Source organism: Oppia nitens, unplaced genomic scaffold (assembly GCF_028296485.1).
Source record: "Oppia nitens isolate AA-2021 unplaced genomic scaffold, nextdenovo-longstitch-racon4-pilon3 scaffold15_pilon_pilon_pilon, whole genome shotgun sequence".
Taxonomy (NCBI): Eukaryota; Metazoa; Arthropoda; class Arachnida; order Sarcoptiformes; family Oppiidae; genus Oppia; species Oppia nitens.
Window position 1 is genome coordinate 687,609 of NW_026533194.1, and position 21,024 is coordinate 708,632.

Here is a 21,024-nt window from a genome sequence, read left to right on the forward strand (position 1 = left end):
ATTTTACAGTATTTTTTTTATAAAATCATTTGTAATTTAAGTTATAATTACACAACACTTTTTTACACTTTTTAATTTGCAATATATTAAAGATCCCCTCAAAAACTGTAATATTTTTATCAATGATTTCAAAACATTTAGTATTGAAAATGTTTTGACTATTTATCCAAAAAAAAAAAAATAATTAATTAATTAATTTTGTATTGAATTTGATTATTGAAAACAATGGTTAAGACTAGAAAAAGTATCACCAAAAGTGGTCCACCAATTGAGGACAGCGGCGGCGGCGGCGGCGATGGCCATGACTTCGGTAACATTGATATTATCATCGATGAGTTGGTCGCCGATAAACAAAAACTTGTCGATGTGTTGAACCAATTGAAAAGTTTTATGCAAACAATTCATACAAAATACGAGACAATGATTGCCGAGGAAGACATCAATAAGTGGCTGATACTGAAACAATCGGTGGACACAACTGTCGAGGAATGCAATCGAAGTAAAACAAGAGTTGAAACAAATGAAATGATTGTTAATCCGGAATCAAATGATGTCAGCAAACAATCGGATAATAATAATAATACTGTTCACGAGGTCGACAACGATGAAGACATTAACAAACAAGTGGTCAGAAAACAACCGGTCGTAAACCCGCATCGGTGTCCACACACCGATTGTGGCAAACGGTTTAAAACGAAATCCAGTCTAACTGTTCATTGTTCGCGATATCATCCGAACCTATTGTCAAACACGTGTCGCGTTTGTCACAAATCATTCAAAATTGTACGCGTTTTTCGCGCACACATGAAAATACATGACTCGTCGTCGACGACTACGACACCGGTGACCAACAAATATCAGTGCCCGGAGTGCGGAAAGTCGTTCAAAGGCAGCCGTACTCTTGACAAACATTGCAAAAGTTTACATCAGTTAGTGTTAGCCACCAATACTGGCCACCAAACAACAACAACTACCGATAAGTTTGTAGCCGTCGCCACCGCCGCTGTCGACAATAACATTGCTGTTGATAATGAACTGGTGATATTTGGCCGAAACAATTTTGATCCGAAAACCGGTCAATACATATGTCCAGACGCCGGATGCGAACTGCCGTATAGCAGTGCAAAGACATTGTTTAAGCATTTTAAGGACATTCACGACATCGAAGACGTAGCCGACGATCAAACTTTTGTCGAAAACGATGAAATCTATGGCGATTCTGATCCAAAACTACTGTTACTATTGAAACAAAACAACTTTGACGCCGAAACCAGACGATATCGGTGTCCATTTCCCGACTGTGACCGCACGTACGCAACGGCTCGCAATCTGAAGCTTCACTTTCACGTTAATCACTACAAACACAACTATCGGCCGTTTGTTTGTCGACATCCCGACTGTGGCAAAGGTTTTACGCGTAATTCACTGCTCAAAGAGCATATGGTCACACACGACACTGACCGACAGCGTGGCTACCAGTGCTCTGATTGTGACAAATCATTTTACAAAGAGTATCTTCTCAACCAACACGTCCAGTCCAAGCACTTGCAAGTAATGATCTATAAGTGCGGTTTCAACGACTGTCGCCAAGTATTCGGTGCTCGTCGTCTACGGGAAGATCATCGCCGAAGTATCCATAATGTAAAGTACGCGATACGCTATCGACCGGATAAGTATGTTTGCCAGTGGCCTGGATGTGACTATCGGTGCGGATCATCGGGTAATTTGCGTAATCATCAGCGCATACATACTGACGAACGGCCGTACGAATGCCAGTGGCCACAGTGCGGCAAACGGTTTCGTACTAAAGGCGAGTTCAGACAACACGAGATATGTCACGAAAATTTGAAACCCTATGTCTGTCAATGGCCCGGATGTGAGTACAGGGGTAACAGTAGTGGCAATTTGTCGGCCCATAAAAAGATACACAATCGGCCTAAACAAGTGGGTAATAGACGTAATAATAATAAAAATAATAATAAAAACATTTAAAAGTACACATTATATTGTATACTGTATTATACGGTATTTTTTTAAGAAAAAGCAATGAATTTATTGATATTAAATTCATTAATTAATAGTTGTATTATATATTTTGTAATATCTAAATGTTTTGTATTTATATATTTTTTAAAAAAATTTTGATTACAAAAAAAACAAAAGTTTTTAAGTTATATAATGTATTTCAATTTTTTCTGTAAATCGTAATCTTTTTACGATATATATTAATATATAATTTTTTTATATAATTATAATTTTCTAGCTATAAATTAATTAAAATTACAATAATAATATATTTTGCAATAATAATAGATTTGTTGTGTTAAAAAAAGTGAAAAACTATTAAAAAATATGTTAATTTCATTATATTAAAGATCCCTTTAAAAAAAATTTAGTGAATATTTGTTTACATTATGTGTTTGTTATTATTTATTCAAAAATAAATAAATAAAAATATTTTGTTTATATTTTATCATAAACTGTATGAAAGTTGTATTATATTTATTAATTGTATTTATATTTTGTTTTAAAAAAATGTTTATTGAATTCAATTGATAATCATTTGGTAGACACACACACATGACATATGGTTAGGACAGAGTAGTAATGGACAGATCAGCTGATCCGACAAAAATGTTTGGCGTCATTGTCGACGAGGACAACGACATCGGCATTGAAATCAATGATTGTTTTGATGAACTGTTGGCCGAAAACAACAGACTTGTCGACGAGTTGTTGTCAGCAAAGAATTGTTTATCACAAATGACTGATCACATGGCATGGATTCACAAGACATACGAAGCAATTATATCGGCTGAAGATTGTGCTAAATGGCAAACACTGAGAAAATCTGTGGTAACGACTATTAGTGACATCAATTCAATGAAAACAGATGTGAAAAGTCGGGAGGAGAAGGAGGAGGAGCCAAAAGATTGCCAACAATTCAGTAAAACTAATGATGATTGTGTCCGGGAAGACAATAGCCGATTGTTGGCGCCCTCACTGCCGTCTACCTGTCCAACAACAACTACAACAACAACAATCCCGAAAAACCTCAATACTAGTCATATGAACTCAAGTAAATCGGATGTTCATCAATGCCAGCGTCGGCTATATATGTGCCGATACAAGGGTTGCAGCAAACGGTTTAAACTGAAAAGTCATTTATCTCTTCATTCATCGACCTATCACTCGATGACTAACCAATCAACAGAAGACACCAACAACAACATGAGTTGCGATGTCTGCCACAAGACGTTCAACACAAAGACACTGCTCAACAATCATCTGAAGACACACTATGTCCGACGTACGAAATACCGGTGCTCTGAATGCGGAAAATCGTTGTCCACTAAACGCTATCTGCGAATACATCAGCGAACAGTTCATCTGATTGTACCGAATGATGACACACCCGACGAGGTTCCCGATTCAGTAGAACCGGATCCTGAGACCGCAAAGTTTATACAATCTCATTACGACCAGAAAACACAGTTATACTATTGTCCGTATCGCGGTTGCGGCAAACCGTACGCCAAGTTGTGGACAGTCTATAAGCATATGTTGGCAACTCATCCGCCGCAACAAAATTGTGCTGACGATTGGTATCAAAATAATACTGGTTTCGACAATTCTGTTACCGTCGGCGGCAACGATGATGTCGATGATTGCCAGCCGAATCAAAATTTGCTGCTATTGTTGAAACAAAACAATTTCGATGACAAACAGCAACGATATTTGTGTCCATTTCCCGGATGTGTCCGCAAATATGTTGACAATTTTGCACTGAAATATCATTTTCAAATGTCTCACTATAAACCCGATTCTAAACCATTTGTTTGTCAGGTGTGCGGACAAGGATTCAAACGAAACTGTATGCTAAAAGAGCATATGTATACACACGATAGGAACCGACAGAAGACATACCAGTGCTCTGATTGTGATAAAGCCTTTTTCAAAGAGTTTCTACTCAAACAACACGTACGGACCAAACATTCAGAAGAGAATGCATTTAAATGTGGTATCAATGGCTGTGAAGATAGATTTTCATCTGTATATCAGCGAAAACTTCATCGACAGTCAGTCCATCAGATGAAGTATGCACTGAAACGACAGCCGGATAAACACCGTTGTCAATGGCCCGGCTGTGACTACCGGTGCGGTTCGGCTACTCAGATGAAAGATCACACTCTTATACATACCGGTGAGCGTCCGTACGCTTGCCAGTGGCCACAGTGTGACAAACGGTTCCGACGTAAAGCCGATATAAAAAAACATGAGATTTGTCATCAAAATCTGAAACCATTTGTGTGCCAATGGCCCGGATGTGACTATCGGGGCAATAGTGTCAACAATTATTATGTTCATCAAAAAATACATAAACGACAACAACTACCACAACAACAACAAATAGTTAATACAATTTAGTGCAATACTTATAATCACATATATAATCAAAATCCTTTGACTAATTATTAAAGTTTTATTTATAGATTTTTATAAATTATTTTTTTTTGTTTTTTGTTTATATTAATATTCATTATTATTATGTTATAATGGTATTAATTTTTAGAAATTTAATTTTAATTGTTTTTTAATTTATTAAATAAATAAATAATACATTGTATATATAAAAATATATAAGATATAAAAGAAAATATATTGCAATATATAAAAGATCCCCAAAAATCTAGTGTTTATTTACATTATTATGTCTATAGAAATAAGTTTATAATAATATAAATTAATTAACAAATTAATAGAATTTCTAAATCAATTGAAAAGTATCACTGAAACGGATCCAATGGTTTGCATAGAAGTTAACGATTTGTTGGATGAAATGATGACTGAAAACAAACGACTCGTCAATGAGTTGTTGTTTGCAAACAATTGTTTGAATTTATTGAATGAATTGAAAAGTTATTTACAAATAATTTACGCGAAATACAAGACAATGATTGCTGAAGAAGACGTCAAAAAGTGGCAAACATTACAAGAATCAGTGGACACAACTGTCGATGAATATAATCGATGCAAACAAATACAGAAGAAGAAGAAGACAGAAAAAGATAGCGATATAAATCAAGAGTCAAGTAGTGGTCAACGATTACAGACATCAGAAACAAGTCTTTCGTGTTCAACAACTGTCACAGCAGTTGATCCGAAACCAATCACTATTGACAATATGGATCCTCTGACAAGTATTGCGTCAAACGGACTATATGTTTGCCGATATAAATATTGTGGTAAAGAGTTTAAAACCAGAAATAGATTTCAAGAGCATATGTCAGTTCATTCGCAACACAAGTGGCCGAACACGTGTCACATCTGTCACAAGAAATTCAAATTTAATAATCTTTTGAGAAGACATATGAAGACACACAACAGGAAAAAATATTTGTTTATTTCAGATGATGGCAATGATGACCAACAATTGGATCAATCTTTACTAAAATTGTTAAAACAAAACAATTTCGATGATAAACAACAACGATATTTGTGTCCATTTCCCGGATGTGATCATAAATATTCGGTAAAGATTGCAATGAAAAATCATTTTTATGAAAATCACTACAAACCAGACTATAGACCATTTGTATGTGAACTGTGCGGACAAGGATTCAAACGAAATTATATGCTTAAAGAACATATGAATGTACACGACGTGAACCGGCAGAAGACATACCAGTGCTCTGAATGTGATAAATCGTTTTACAAAAGCTATGCGCTTAAGGAACACATGTTGTCTAAACACTCGACGGAAAAGTCATTTAAATGTGGTATCAATAGCTGTGAAGACAAATTTCAATCAGTATATCAGCGAAATCTTCATCGACTATCTGTCCATCAAATCAAGTATTCGATGAAGAAAATCAAAGACAGGTATTCGTGTCAATGGCCCGGTTGTGACTATCGGTGCGCTGGAAGGGATCGTCTGGCAGATCATACACGTGTACACACCGGTGAGCGTCCGTTTGTGTGTCAGTGGCCAGAGTGTGACAAACGATTTACTACTAAAAAGGATCTTAAAAAACATGTGATTTGTCATCAAAATCAGAAACCATTTGTGTGTCAATGGCCCGGATGTGACTATCGGGGCAATAGTAGTGGCAATCTGTCGGTACATAAAAAGATACATCAAAGACAACAATAATCTATATATTAATATTTATTTTTTGATTTTATTAAATTGTTTGAAACAAAAAATTTTATTTTATATAATAAAAAAATAATTTGACATTTTTTGAACAATTATTCAATATATAAAAGATCCCCAAATATCTGGTGTTTATTTACAAGTATTAAAAATACTGTAATAAATGTTATGATTATTATTATTATTATATTATAATTTTAATTAAATATTATACACAATAGTTAACAACAAAATGAAAACAAAAASTATCACCGAAACGGATCCARTGGTTTACATAGAAATCAATGATCTGTTCGATGAATTGATTGTCGAAAACAAACGACTCGTCAATGAGTTGTTGTTTGCAAACAAATGTTTGACTGAAATGAAAGATCACATGAATTTGGTTCACAAGAAATACGAACCGTTTATATTCGCAGAAGACATCAATAAGTGGCAGACATTACAACAATCAGTGGACATAACTGTTGAGGAATACAATCAAAACAAACAACTACTGAGTACTGCAATGAAAAGTGATGTAAATCAAGATTCAAGAAGTACTGGACGACGATTAAAGACATCAAAATCAAAATGTATTACAAATCAAATAACAACAACAACTGTCACAACAGCTGATCCATCACAACAACAGAATACGTCTATAGAAAATATTAGTCGACGATTGCAATTAAAATTGATAGACAAAACAGATGATGGTAACGATAATGATGATCACCAATCGGATCAATCGGATAATATTTTACTACAATTGTTAAATCAAAACAATTTCGATGATAAACAACAACTATATTTGTGTCCATTTACTGGATGTGATCGCAAATATTCTTTGAAAAATGGTCTAAAACATCACTTTCATCTGATTCACTATAAACCCGATTATAAACCATTTATCTGTGAACTGTGCGGACAGGGATTCAAACGAAAATTTATTCTCGAAAAACATATTCATATACACGATGTGAACCGGCAGAAGACATACCAGTGCTCTGAATGTGATAAATCGTTTTACAAAAGCCATGCACTTAAGGAACACATGTTGTCTAAACACTCGACGGAAAAGTCATTTAAATGTGGTATCAATGGCTGTGAAGACAAATTTCAATCAGTTTATCTGCGAACTCTTCATCGACAATCTGTCCATCAAATGAAGTATTCGATGAAGAAAGTCAAAGACAGGTATTCGTGTCAATGGCCCGGTTGTGACTATCGGTGCGCTGGAAGGGAGCGTCTGGCAGATCATACACGAGTACACACCGGTGAGCGTCCGTTTGTGTGTCAGTGGCCAGAGTGTGACAAACGATTTACTACTAAAAAGGATCTAAAAAAACATGTGATTTGTCATCAAAATCAGAAACCATTTGTGTGTCAATGGCCCGGATGTGACTATCGGGGCAATACTAGTGCCAATCTGTGGGTACATAAAAAGATACATCAAAGACAATAATAATCTATATATGATATTAATATTTATTTTTTGATTTTATTAATTTGTTTAAAAAAATTATTATTTTATTTAATAAAAAAAGATAATTCAATTTGACATTTTTCAACAATTATTCAATATATAAAAGATCCCCAAATATCTAATGTTTATTTACATTTAGTATTAAAAATACTGTAATAATGTTATGATTATTATGATTATAATAATATTAAATATTAAACGATAATAACAATGAAAATGAAAACAAAAACTATCACCGAAACGGATCCAATGGTTTACATAGAAATCAATGATCTGTTCGATGAATTGATTGTTGAAAACAAACGACTCGTCAATGAGTTGTTGTTTGCAAACAAATGTTTGACTGAAATGAAAGATCACATGAATTTGGCTCAAATGAATCTATTGGGGCCCGTCAATAGCTATATATATCATACATAATTTCAACCTATTTTTTAACTCTAATTATTATTAAAATAATTAAAATTAAATTAAATGACATTTTCACACGTTACTTATGTGTGACAAAAAAAACACACCTCATGTATTATTGTTTTTTTTTGTTAATAGTGATAATAGTAATAGTGATAATAATAGTGATAATAGTAATAGTGATAATAATAGTGATAATAATAATAGTGATAATATATTTAGTGATAATAATAGTGATAATAATAATAGTGATAATAGTAATAGTGATAATAGTAATAGTGATAATAGTAATAGTGATAATAGTAATAGTGATAATAATAGTGATAATAGTAATAGTGATAATAATAGTGATAATAATAATAGTGATAATATATTTAGTGATAATAATAGTGATAATAATAATAGTGATAATAGTAATAGTGACAATAATAGTGATAATAATAATAGTGATAATAGTAATAGTGATAATAATAGTGATAATAGTAAAACTAAATATCGGTAAATTTATTATAATAGTAATAATTATAATAATATTAGTGATAATAGTAATAGTGATAATAGTAATAGTGATAATAGTAATAGTGATAATAGTAATAGTGATAATAGTAATAGTGATAATAGTAATAGTGATAATAGTAATAGTGATAATAGTAATAGTGATAATAGTAATAGTGATTAGTTTTTATATATATAATTTTATGCTGCGTTGGGCTACAGACTTTGCCGAAAATTGTTAAAACAAAACAATTTCGACTGGTCAAGGACGGTTTAATGTCCGTCCCGTAGGGTGATCCGGATATCCGTAAAGAATCCGCAATGAAAAATCATTTTTATGAAAATCACTTAAACTCGTTTATGGTCATTTGTATGTGAAGCGGGGGACTTAAATGGGGATTCAAACGAAATTATATGCTTAAAGAACAAAAATGTAAAGACGTGAACCGGCCATACCAGTTTTTTTAATTTATAAACTTTAAAAATAATTTTTATTGAAGTTTATAATATAAATTAAATTGAATAGTGTACTCGTTAATTTTTTAATTTTAACCTGATATTTTTAATGATAGTTTTAATGATACATATTATATTTCATAAATTATAATTAACTTTTTGCGCGTTAAACAATTAAAAATTATTATGTTTATTAGAATTATTAATTATATCATTGAACGCGAAATTAAAATAATTTTTAACTTTTAAACTAATACATGAAATAATTCAAACTAATAATTTAATAAATAATTTAAATATTTATTTGTATGTCAGTGGCCAGAGTGTGACAAACGATTTACTACTTAACAGGATCTTAAAAAACATGATGATTTGTTATCAAAATCAGAAACAATTTGTGTGTCAATGGCCCAGGATGTGACTATCGGGGCAATAGTGTGGCAATCTGTGGTACATAAAAAGATACATCAAAGACAACAATAATCTATATATTAATATTTATTTTTTGATTTTATTAAATTGTTTGAAACAAAAAATTTTATTTTATATAATAAAAAAATAATTTGACATTTTTTGAACAATTATTCAATATATAAAAGATCCCCAAATATCTGGTGTTTATTTACAAGTATTAAAAATACTGTAATAAATGTTATGATTATTATTATTATTATATTATAATTTTAATTAAATATTATACACAATAGTTAACAACAAAATGAAAACAAAAACTATCACCGAAACGGATCCAATGGTTTACATAGAAATCAATGATCTGTTCGATGAATTGATTGTTGAAAACAAACGACTCGTCAATGAGTTGTTGTTTGCAAACAAATGTTTGACTGAAATGAAAGATCACATGAATTTGGTTCACAAGAAATACGAACCGTTTATATTCGCCGAAGACATCAATAAGTGGCAGACATTACAACAATCAATGGACATAACTGTTGAGGAATACAATCAAAACAAACAATTACTGAGTAATGCAATGAAAAGTAATGCAAATCAAGATTCAAGAAGTACTGGTCGACGATTAAAGACATCAAAAACAAAATGTATTACAAATCAAATAACAACAACAACAGTCACAACAGCTGATCCATCACAACAACAGAATAAGTCTATAGAAAATATTAGTCGACGATTGCAATTAAAATTGATAGACAATACAGATGATGGTTACGGTAATGATGATCACCAATCGGATCAATCGGTTAATAGTTTACTACAATTGTTAAATCAAAACAATTTCGATGATAAACAACAACTATATTTGTGTCCATTTAATGGATGTGATCGCAAATATTCTTCGAATAATGGTCTGAATCATCACTTTCATCTGATTCACTATAAACCCGATTATAAACCATTTATCTGTGAACTGTGCGGACAGGGATTCAAACGAAAATTTATTCTCGAAAAACATATTCATATACACGATGTGAACCGGCAGAAGACATACCAGTGCTCTGAATGTGATAAATCGTTTTACAAAAGCCATGCACTTAAGGAACACATGTTGTCTAAACACTCGACGGAAAAGTCATTTAAATGTGGTATTAATGGTTGTGAAGACAAATTTCAATCAGTATATCAGCGAACTCTTCATCGACAATCTGTCCATCAAATGAAGTATTCGGTGAAGAAAGTCAAAGACAGGTATTCATGTCAATGGCCCGGTTGTGACTATCGGTGCGCTGGAAAGGAGCGTCTGGAAGATCATACACGAGTACACACCGGTGAGCGTCCGTTTGTGTGTCAGTGGCCAGAGTGTGACAAACGATTTACAACAAAAAATGATCTAAAAAAACATGTGATTTGTCATCAAAATCAGAAACCGTTTGTATGTCAATGGCCCGGATGTGACTATAGGGGCAATACTAGTGCCAATCTGTGGGTACATAAAAAGATACATCAAAGACAATAATAATCTATATATGATATTAATATTTATTTTTTGATTTTATTAATTTGTTTGAAACAAAAAATTTTTATTTTATATAATAAAAAAATAATTTGACATTTTTTGAACAATTATTCAATATATAAAAGATCCCCAAATATCTAATTACATTATTTACATTTAGTATTAAAAATACTGTAATAATGTTATGATTATTATTATTATAATAATATTAAATATTAAACGATAATAACAATGAAAATGAAAACAATAACTATCACCGAAACGGATCCAATGGTTTACATAGAAATCAATGATCTGTTCGATGAATTGATTGTTGAAAACAAACGACTCGTCAATGAGTTGTTGTTTGCAAACAAATGTTTGACTGAAATGAAAGATCACATGAATTTGGTTCACAAGAAATACGAATCGTTTATATTTGCCGAAGACATCAATAAGTGGCAGACATTACAACAACAACAACAATCAGTGGACACAACTGTTGAGGAATACAATCAAAACAAACAAATACTGAGTACTGCAATGAAAAGTAATGTAAATCCAAATTCAAGAAGTACTGGACGACGATTAAAGACATCAAAAACAAAATGTATTACAAATCAAATAACAACAATAACTGTCACAACAGCTGATCCACAGAAACAGAATATAGAAGATATTAGTCGACGATTACAATTAAAATTGATAGACAATACAGATCATGGTTACGGTAATGATGGTCACCAATCGGATGATAGTTTACTACAATTGTTAAATCAAAACAATTTCGATGATAAACAACAACTATATTTGTGTCCATTTACTGGATGTGATCGCAAATATTCTTCGAATAATGGTCTGAAACATCACTTCCATCTGATTCACTATAAACCCGATTATAAACCATTTGTATGTGAACTGTGCGGACAGGGATTCAAACGAAAATTTATTCTCGAAGAACACATTCATATACACGATGTGAACCGGCAGAAGACATACCAGTGCTCTGAATGTGATAAATCGTTTTACAAAAGATTTTCACTTAAGCAACACATGTTGTCTAAACACTCGACGGAAAAGTCATTTAAATGTGGTATCGATGGCTGTGAAGACAAATTTCAATCAATATATCAGCGAAATCTTCATCGACTAACTGTCCATCAACTGTCCAAGTATTCGACGAAGAAAGTCAAAAACAGTTATTCATGTCAATGGCCCGGTTGTGACTATCAGTGCTCTGGAAAAGATCGTCTGGAAAACCACACACGTTTACACACCGGTGAGCGTCCGTTTGTGTGTCAGTGGCCAGAGTGTGACAAACGGTTCCGACGTAAACATCATCTAAGACAACATGACATTTGTCATAAAAATCTGAAGCCCTATGTCTGTCAATGGCCCGGATGTGACTATCGGGGCAATAGTAGAGGCAATTATTGCGCACACAAAAAGATACATCAAAGACAACCACAATAATAATTACCGTTAGTTATTAAAAAATTAATTTATTGTATGTAATGTAATGTAATGTAAATGTTAATAACAGTACTGTAATACACTAAATAATAAAGTATAATATAAAAAAATAAATCTTTAAATGTTATGTTTATTTAATTTTAATATAAATTTTTTATTAACTATTAATTTTCATTAAAACATTAACTTATCTATTATACCGATACTAATAAATTTAGTAAATAATAATCAATAATGTATTTATCATTAAATATCAAAATTGTTTATATAGAAAATTAAATTACGCTTTAATAAAAAAAATCAGACCTTAATTGTTTTTTTTTTGTAATAAAATTATATTAGCTTATGATAATTAACATACATTTTTTAACGTTATAAAACATATTAAAATTATATTATTAAATTAATGTACTAACTAATACATTAGATAGATATTACTTACGGTTAGGGTTAGATTAGATTCCCTCCCTCGTCTTATATTCCATAAGTTCCTTATATTCCTTGTTCCCTGGGAATTCTTTGGGAAGACATTTCCTTGTGATACCACCTATCGTACCCTAACTCACATTACATAATGTTTTATTAAAAACACGTTTGTATAGTAAATGTCTACAAAATGTATTTAATGTTTTTACTAAATGTTTAATATTATTTGAATTACATTTTAATTGAGTTATTACTAACATACTGGTCCCAATTGAAACACATAGTCATTGAGATTAAGTACTTTTTAATGTATGGCTAATTATATTTTCCCTTTCTAACGATCAAGGGAGGGAATATAATATATTTTCCGGGAAAATTGGAGGGATTTTATTTGGGAACTTCCCTCCCTGGGAATCTCAATCTAACCCTACTTACGGTAAAACAAAAAAATGCATTGTTTGAAAATAAAAAATAAATAAATTATACAATAATTTCAATAACATAAACATATTGTATTAATAGTTAGGATTAGACCCACTTTCCAAACCATAAGTAGATGATTGGATCAATTGATAGATCCACTGGTGACAGTGATTATCGACTATTTTTATAATAATATTATATAATATAAATGTTTTTAAAAGTTAGATTTATAGATTATTTTATTTTTTACATACATAAATTGTATATTATATATAGTTTGTATAAAATTTATTTTAGTATATAAATTGTACTGTATATTCTGTATATACTGTAGATATAATTTCAAATATAGATATATATTACAGTATAACGTAATATTTTATATAATATAACAGTATTTTATGTATAATCTGTTGAACTGTGTTAACTTCTCCCACTTTAAGGCGTGTTTATAATAGGCTATATAAAACGCTAGCACTTGAAGTGCTAGAGAGGAATTGGTGTCACGGACTCTCGCTCTCGCTCTGGCTCTCTCGGAGGTCCCTTGTTTTGGGACTCAGAGATAGTAAGAGAGAGAATGGAGAGTCAATAGTTATGTATATTTGTTAGGTTTTACCAGACTTTTGACTATTATTTTATGTATACCTTATATAAATCTTATTAAATAAAAGTGTGTTAATTATAAATAAATTATGTGCTTTTAATAAGTTAACGGCTCACGAGTGGGCGTTTGGCAAATATAAGGTATGTCCGGCACACGAGGTACATTTGGTAAGTATAACTATATTTAATAGTTTTTTATGATATCGCTGCCAAGTAAGTGCTCTACAATTTTCTATTATGCTTTATATGGTGGAGGCTCCGAGGGTAGGAACACATGCTTCCTGTAAGATCTTTGTATCTCTAATGTAAAAATTTTATTAATAAGAATAATTTAATTGTTATAGTAGAATAGTAATATATTCTTTAAAATTTTTTTATTATAATAATGCTCCTGTGTAGTAATGATGATTAAAATCTAATAGGATTTAATAATATGAATATATATACTATATACTATATAAATAATAAATTAGTAAAATATATCTTTTCTTTATATTCTCTTATATAATTCTCTAATATTATATAGTTCTATTATATAAAACATTTTAGTAGTTATACTTAATTAAATATACCACTACAGATAGTAATTAATATTCATATATTAGCTAATATCACTTATTGCATATTTAAATTACATATATAGTAAAGAAAAATTATAACCAGATGTTCGCATAAAAATCAACTAAACATAAATTTTATTTTATTGTTTTTAAAAATCATAAATAAATTGAAATTCTTCTTTCAAAAAAGTTTTCTTTCATGAAAAAATTGTTATATAATCCTCAAAATATTTTTACAAAAAATAATTATAGCGTTTATATAAGTTAGTTTCAAAATTTAACTTCTAATAATTGTAATCTTTAAATATTTAAAATAATCTCTAAAGAGAACAGAACTCTTATTACAGTTAGTGGTAATAATGAAGACCACGCTAGCAATAAATTAAGTTAAAACTCAGATCTTAGCGCAGATCGAGTTACAAAGCCCATTAAAATTTCTAATGTTTTGTGTTAATGGTCTTATGTTAATGTTCTAATGTAAAATCAAAGTAATCTCATAAATAAGGATAGGGAATCTGAAAAATGGTACTAAATATAAGTAGTTAATCACTGTGGGTTCCGACCCGTCTCATAAATACGATGGGACTAAAGAATGTAAATGACTGTAGATAGAATTTTGTTTATATTTCAAAATGTAATAATTGGAGAGAAGTTATGCAAGTAAGACACATATATTCCAAAAGCACTGCTTAATCATGGTATAGAAATTTTTTGCAACTGAATGATAATCCTACCATCATTTTAAAACAGATGTTTTGCATTACTGAAATATTTCACGGTTTTAGGGCTGTTTTAGACATAACTTTAACAGTTAGACATTATGGAGTCAATGAACATATAACTATATATTATTACGAAATTAATGTAATAAATTAAACACAAAATAGATTATTGCGATAAAATGACACATATTAAGGTGATTACAATCAGAAGCACTTAAAATAGTGTTAATACTACAACCATTATATTGTAGTGATTTGTTAGGAAAATATATATTTATAGAAACTCTCAATGATATCAAATAAAAAATTAATTGCCTAAAAATGTACGAATAAAATAAAAATGATAATATATCAAATGTTGTGTGTAACAAAATAATGAAAATAATTATAGATGGGTTTTTATTAAAATCTTTTATGTTGTTTAAATAGCCGCGTATTTATACAGTTTTTAAAAAATGGGAAAAGTAATGCTTTAATTAAGAGTAATTGATATTAAATAATAAAAACTAATTAAATAATACTTAATATTTTTATATTATACAATAGTTAGAAAAATAATGCAAAAATGTATAGCAAAAAAAATTGATAATGATTTTAAAATAAATAGAAATGATTAGATAATAAATAGATATTTGAAAGAAATAGAAATAATTAGAATGAAATAGAAATGATTTGGTAATAAATAGAACTGATTTAAAAAAATAGATATTTGAAAGAAATAGAAATAATTTGATAATAAATAAATGTTTTGAATGAAATAGAAAAGATTTGGTAATAAATAGAACTGATTTAAAAAAATAGATATTTGTAAGAAATAGAAATAATTTGATAATAAATAGATGTTTTGAATGAAATAGAAATTATTTGGTAAAAAGTAGAACTGATTTAAAAAATAGATATTTGAAAGAAATAGAAATAATTTGATAATAAATAAATGTTTTGAATAAAATAGAAATGATTTGGTAATAAATAGAACTGATTTAAAAAAAATAGATCTTTGAAAGAAATAGAAATAATTTGATAATAAATAGATGTTTTGAATGAAATAGAAATGATTTGGTAATAAATAGAACTGATTTGAAAATAAATAGATGTTTGAAAGAAATAGAAATAATTTGATAATAAAATAGATGTTTGAATAAAATACAAATGATTTGAATGAAATAGAAATGATTTGATAATAAATAGAAATGATTTGATAATAAATAAAAATGATTTAATAATAAATAGAAATGATTTGATAATAAATAAAAATGATTTGATAAATAAATGTTTTGGATGAAATAGAAAAGATTTGATAATAAAATATAAATAGATAAAACCATTTAAGAGAATAGATTATTATTTAAAAATTTACCATTAAAATAAATAGCTATACCTTGAAAATGAATAGAGATACCCTAAAAGTGTATTAATAAGATATTAAAATATATATAGGTATACCCTGAGATAGAATAGACATACCATAAAAATGTATTGATAAACCACGAAAATATATTGATAAACCACGAAAATGTATTGATAAACCACGAAATTATATATAAGTATACCCGTAGATAGAATAGACATACCAAGAAAATGTATTGATAAACCACGAAAATGTATTGATAAACCACGAAAATATATATAAGTATACCCGTAGATAGAATAGACATACCACGAAAATGTATTGATTAACCACGAAAATGTATTGATAAACCACGAAATTATATATAAGTATACCTGTAGATAGAATAGACATACCACGAAAATATATATTGTTATACCGTAGATAGAATAGACATACCACGAAAATGTATTGATAAAACCACGAGAATATATTGATAAACCACGAAAATATATTGATAAACCACAAAAATATATATAGATATACCGTAGATAGAATAAACATACCACAAAAATGTATTGATAAACCACGAAAATATATTGATAAACCACGAAAATATATATAGGTATACCGTAAATAAAATCATGAAAATATATAGTAAAATCAGAAAATATGTAAAGAACCCATTAAAATATATAGAGAACCCATGAAAATATATAGAGAACCCATGAAAATATATAGAAAATCTATGAAAATATATAGAAAAACCATGAAAATATATAGTAAAACCATGAAAGTATATAGATAACCCATGAAAATATATAGTAAAATTATGAAAATATGTAGAAAACCCATTAAAATATATAGTGAACCCATGAAAAAATATAGTAAAAACCATGAAAATATATAGTAAAACAATGAAAATATAAAAAAACCATGAAAATATGTAGTGAACACAAAAATTGTAAAAATATATACACTTACCATAAATATGAGTACACATACCATGAATATGAGTACACATACCATAAATATAAATACACATACAATGAATATGAAAATTATACACAATTTTTTAAAAGTATAAACAAAATATTAAAATATGTATTCTAATTATAAAAATATATACACAACCTATAAAAATATATACACAACCTATAAAAATATATACACAACCTATAAAAATATATACACAAATTATAAAAATATATAAACTATGAAAATATATACCATATAAATAATAATTTTAATTTTTACAAAAACTATTATTTGTCTAATATATATTTATATTAAAATAAAGATAAGTTCAATATATGAATCTATTAAGAAAAAAATCGCAAAGTTAATTATTTGAATACAATAAGAACAAAATAGAAAAATAAAGTTATAATTAATATTATTAAAATATAAATATTAAAATAAATCTTATAATACAAAGTTGTAAAAACATATTAAATTAAATACAATAACTAAAGAAATAGTAATTATTTGAAAAATTAAAAAAAAATTTTGATTGAAATAATTATTTGAAAAAACAGAAGAGAAGTTTGAATTTGAAAATCTGATTGTTATGAAGAAAACAATGTTACGAACGACGCGATAAATATAATGATGAATTGAATTGTTAAATAAAAGATGATGAATAAACTTTTGCGCATTGTTAGAGCCAAAAAAAAATAATTTAAAAATTAAATTTTGTAATCACTTGGTATTACTACTATTGTCATTGTGTGTGTCATAGTAATATTAATTATTATTTTATAAACAAATTTTTTAAAGTTAATATTGTATTCACAGAAATAAGATTAGTTTAGATTTATATAAATATATATAAAAGACATTTATATATTTCATAATTTAATAGTTTTTGTAATTACATAATATTCTAATTATATATCTATTAAAACTAACAAAAATGTAAAATTATCGTAAAATACAAAAAAAATGTTAAAATGTTATAAAATACAAAAAAATGTTAAAATTTTATTATAAAATACAAAAAAATGTTAAAATTTTATATAAGATCAAAAAAAACTTTCTTAATTAAGTAATTTTATAATTTTAATCAAAAGGATGGACTTTTTTCTTAAGGTTGGGGGAGTACAGTATAACGTAATATTTTATATAATATAACAGTATTTTATGTATAATCTGTTGAACTGTGTTAACTTCTCCCACTTTAAGGCGTGTTTATAATAGGCTATATAAAACGCTAGCACTTGAAGTGCTAGAGAGGAATTGGTGTCACGGACTCTCGCTCTCGCTCTGGCTCTCTCGGAGGTCCCTTGTTTTGGGACTCAGAGATAGTAAGAGAGAGAATGGAGAGTCAATAGTTATGTATATTTGTTAGGTTTTACCAGACTTTTGACTATTATTTTATGTATACCTTATATAAATCTTATTAAATAAAAGTGTGTTAATTATAAATAAATTATGTGCTTTTAATAAGTTAACGGCTCACGAGTGGGCGTTTGGCAAATATAAGGTATGTCCGGCACACGAGGTACATTTGGTAAGTATAACTATATTTAATAGTTTTTTATGATATCGCTGCCAAGTAAGTGCTCTACAATTTTCTATTATGCTTTAATATTATTAGTTTTTTTTTCAACATTAACATGTAAAACTAAATATACGTTACTGTACTTATTTATTCAATATTTTTACAATATTACTTTAATATATTTGAGATATATATATATTTGAAATAGTTATATAAATATTTGACAGTAATTTATATTATCAATTAAATAATATGTTTAATTTATTATACACAAACACGTAATATTATATGTTAATTATCAAATTTTATTTTTATAATTTAAAAGATTATTAAAGATCTTATATATTATTGTGATATCATGTAATAAATTAAATTAATTGATATCACAATATTATAAATAGACTTTTATTTTGAAATATAAATATAATATATATTATCTTTTACAATTTTTTCTATTAAATTATCAAATGCAAATATTTGTATTAAATATTTTTAAATATAAAATAATAATTTGTTATAGTTACATATTTATTATTTTTTTTTGTTTATATAGATATTTATAAGTTTTTTTGTCCCCAATTTTAAGTTTAATTAAAAAATTAAATAAATGTATTTTTGTAATTTTATTGAATTTATATCCAATAATCATATAATACCCAGTTATACAAAATCATCGAAATCACTATATGTTTGCCTATTTTGTTGGTTATGTACTATTCGCTGGATATTTGTTGTCAACAATACTAATACATATGTTTGGACACTAATTGGTGATCCAATGTATTGTTCAGGTGATCGTATTTTATCAAATTTTATATTTTGTTTAATATCAGTTTTTGGATCAATATTTAGGACGGCATTTATAATTGGTTAATAATTATTATAATTTTAATATACTATATATATATATATATATATATATAACTTTATTTGAAAATAAATATCTATTTTTTAAATGTTGTATTTTTTTAGGAGATAAATTATCAAAATTAGATATCATATTTAGCATAATTAAACTAAATGTTGATAATAATAGTATTGGTCATCGTTTGGATAGTAAAAACATTAAGCGATTAAAACTTATATCATTTGTTATCAAATATTTTGTATTCAAAGTGATTAACATTAGTTGTCCGATAATATTTGCATTAGTTTATGGACTATACTGTATAATAGCCTATTTAAATAATGATTACAATTATTCGTCTATTATATTAATTGTATGGTTTGTCATATTAATCAATTGGTCAATACATATAACATCAGTTATAGTGTTTAGCTATGGTATCATATTTTTCATTGTCTATTATATGAAATTACAATTCAAACAATTGCGATCTAAATTTAAACAATTAGTACATTATTTAAACAATATAACAATTATTATCGATTTTATACGTAAACATAATTATTTGACTGTAGAAGTATATGAATGCAATAAATTTCTAAAATATCTATTATTTTACAATCACTTTATCGCTTCGTGTCTAATAGTAGTCTTGTATTATACCTATTTGTATGGTAACGGTAACATATATTTCCGTTTAGCCTATCTAATGGTTGGCCTAATCGGCACATGTCTAGTCTATTTGGTTACCCGTACCAGTGCATCCCTATCATACGAGGCACACATATTATATCCGTATATACATTCAGTAATCGGTGTCAATAAATTACCAATGTCATTAAAAAATAAGGTAAAATCATATATGATAAAAATTAATTAAGTTTTTTTTAAAAAAATTTATATTATTTAATTAATTAAACTTTATATATTTTTTTGGTGACTTTACTACTACTACTACTACTACTACTACTACTACTACTACTACTACTACTACTACTACTACTACTATACAAAGCTATTGTGTTTTATTGATCGCCTATCGGGTCCAACAATTGGTATGTATTGTCTAAATTTGTTTGCACTAACGAGTCTACAATTTGTTACCGTAAGTGATAATTATACTAATATTTAAAAAAAAATATATATTATTAATATTAATATATATTAATAGTAATTATTTGTATACTTAATAATTATTTTTGTTTATCAATAAAAATTCATATAATAGTTTTCAATCGGAA

General features: G+C 28.1%; 4 protein-coding genes across 4 annotated transcripts; all 4 read left to right on the forward strand.

Moving 5' to 3' along the window:
• Positions 1–175: 175 nt before the first annotated feature.
• On the forward strand, positions 176–4,430 carry LOC128964791 (zinc finger protein 729-like). Its single transcript, XM_054311432.1, has 2 exons — positions 176–1,957; positions 2,603–4,430. Exons 1-2 carry the CDS (start codon positions 226–228, stop codon positions 4,426–4,428), a joined length of 3,558 nt encoding a protein of 1,185 aa, XP_054167407.1. The 5' UTR covers positions 176–225; the 3' UTR covers positions 4,429–4,430.
• A 337-nt stretch (positions 4,431–4,767) lies between these two features.
• Positions 4,768–6,154, forward strand: LOC128964802 (zinc finger protein 425-like). Its single transcript, XM_054311443.1, has one exon. The coding sequence runs from the start codon at positions 4,805–4,807 to the stop codon at positions 6,152–6,154; it is 1,350 nt and encodes a 449-aa protein (XP_054167418.1). The 5' UTR covers positions 4,768–4,804.
• Positions 6,155–6,389: 235 nt separating this feature from the next.
• On the forward strand, positions 6,390–8,319 carry LOC128964812 (zinc finger protein 26-like; the record flags this gene model as incomplete). The annotated part of the gene is made up of 2 exons (XM_054311454.1): positions 6,390–7,574; positions 8,266–8,319. Coding segments are annotated over exons 1-2 (1,239 nt in total), but the record flags the coding sequence as incomplete, so codon positions are not given.
• A 1,375-nt stretch (positions 8,320–9,694) lies between these two features.
• Positions 9,695–12,372, forward strand: LOC128964823 (zinc finger protein 845-like). Its single transcript, XM_054311466.1, has 2 exons — positions 9,695–10,890; positions 11,167–12,372. The coding sequence occupies exons 1-2, from the start codon at positions 9,706–9,708 to the stop codon at positions 12,370–12,372; spliced, it is 2,391 nt and encodes a 796-aa protein (XP_054167441.1). The 5' UTR covers positions 9,695–9,705.
• Positions 12,373–21,024: the final 8,652 nt, after the last annotated feature.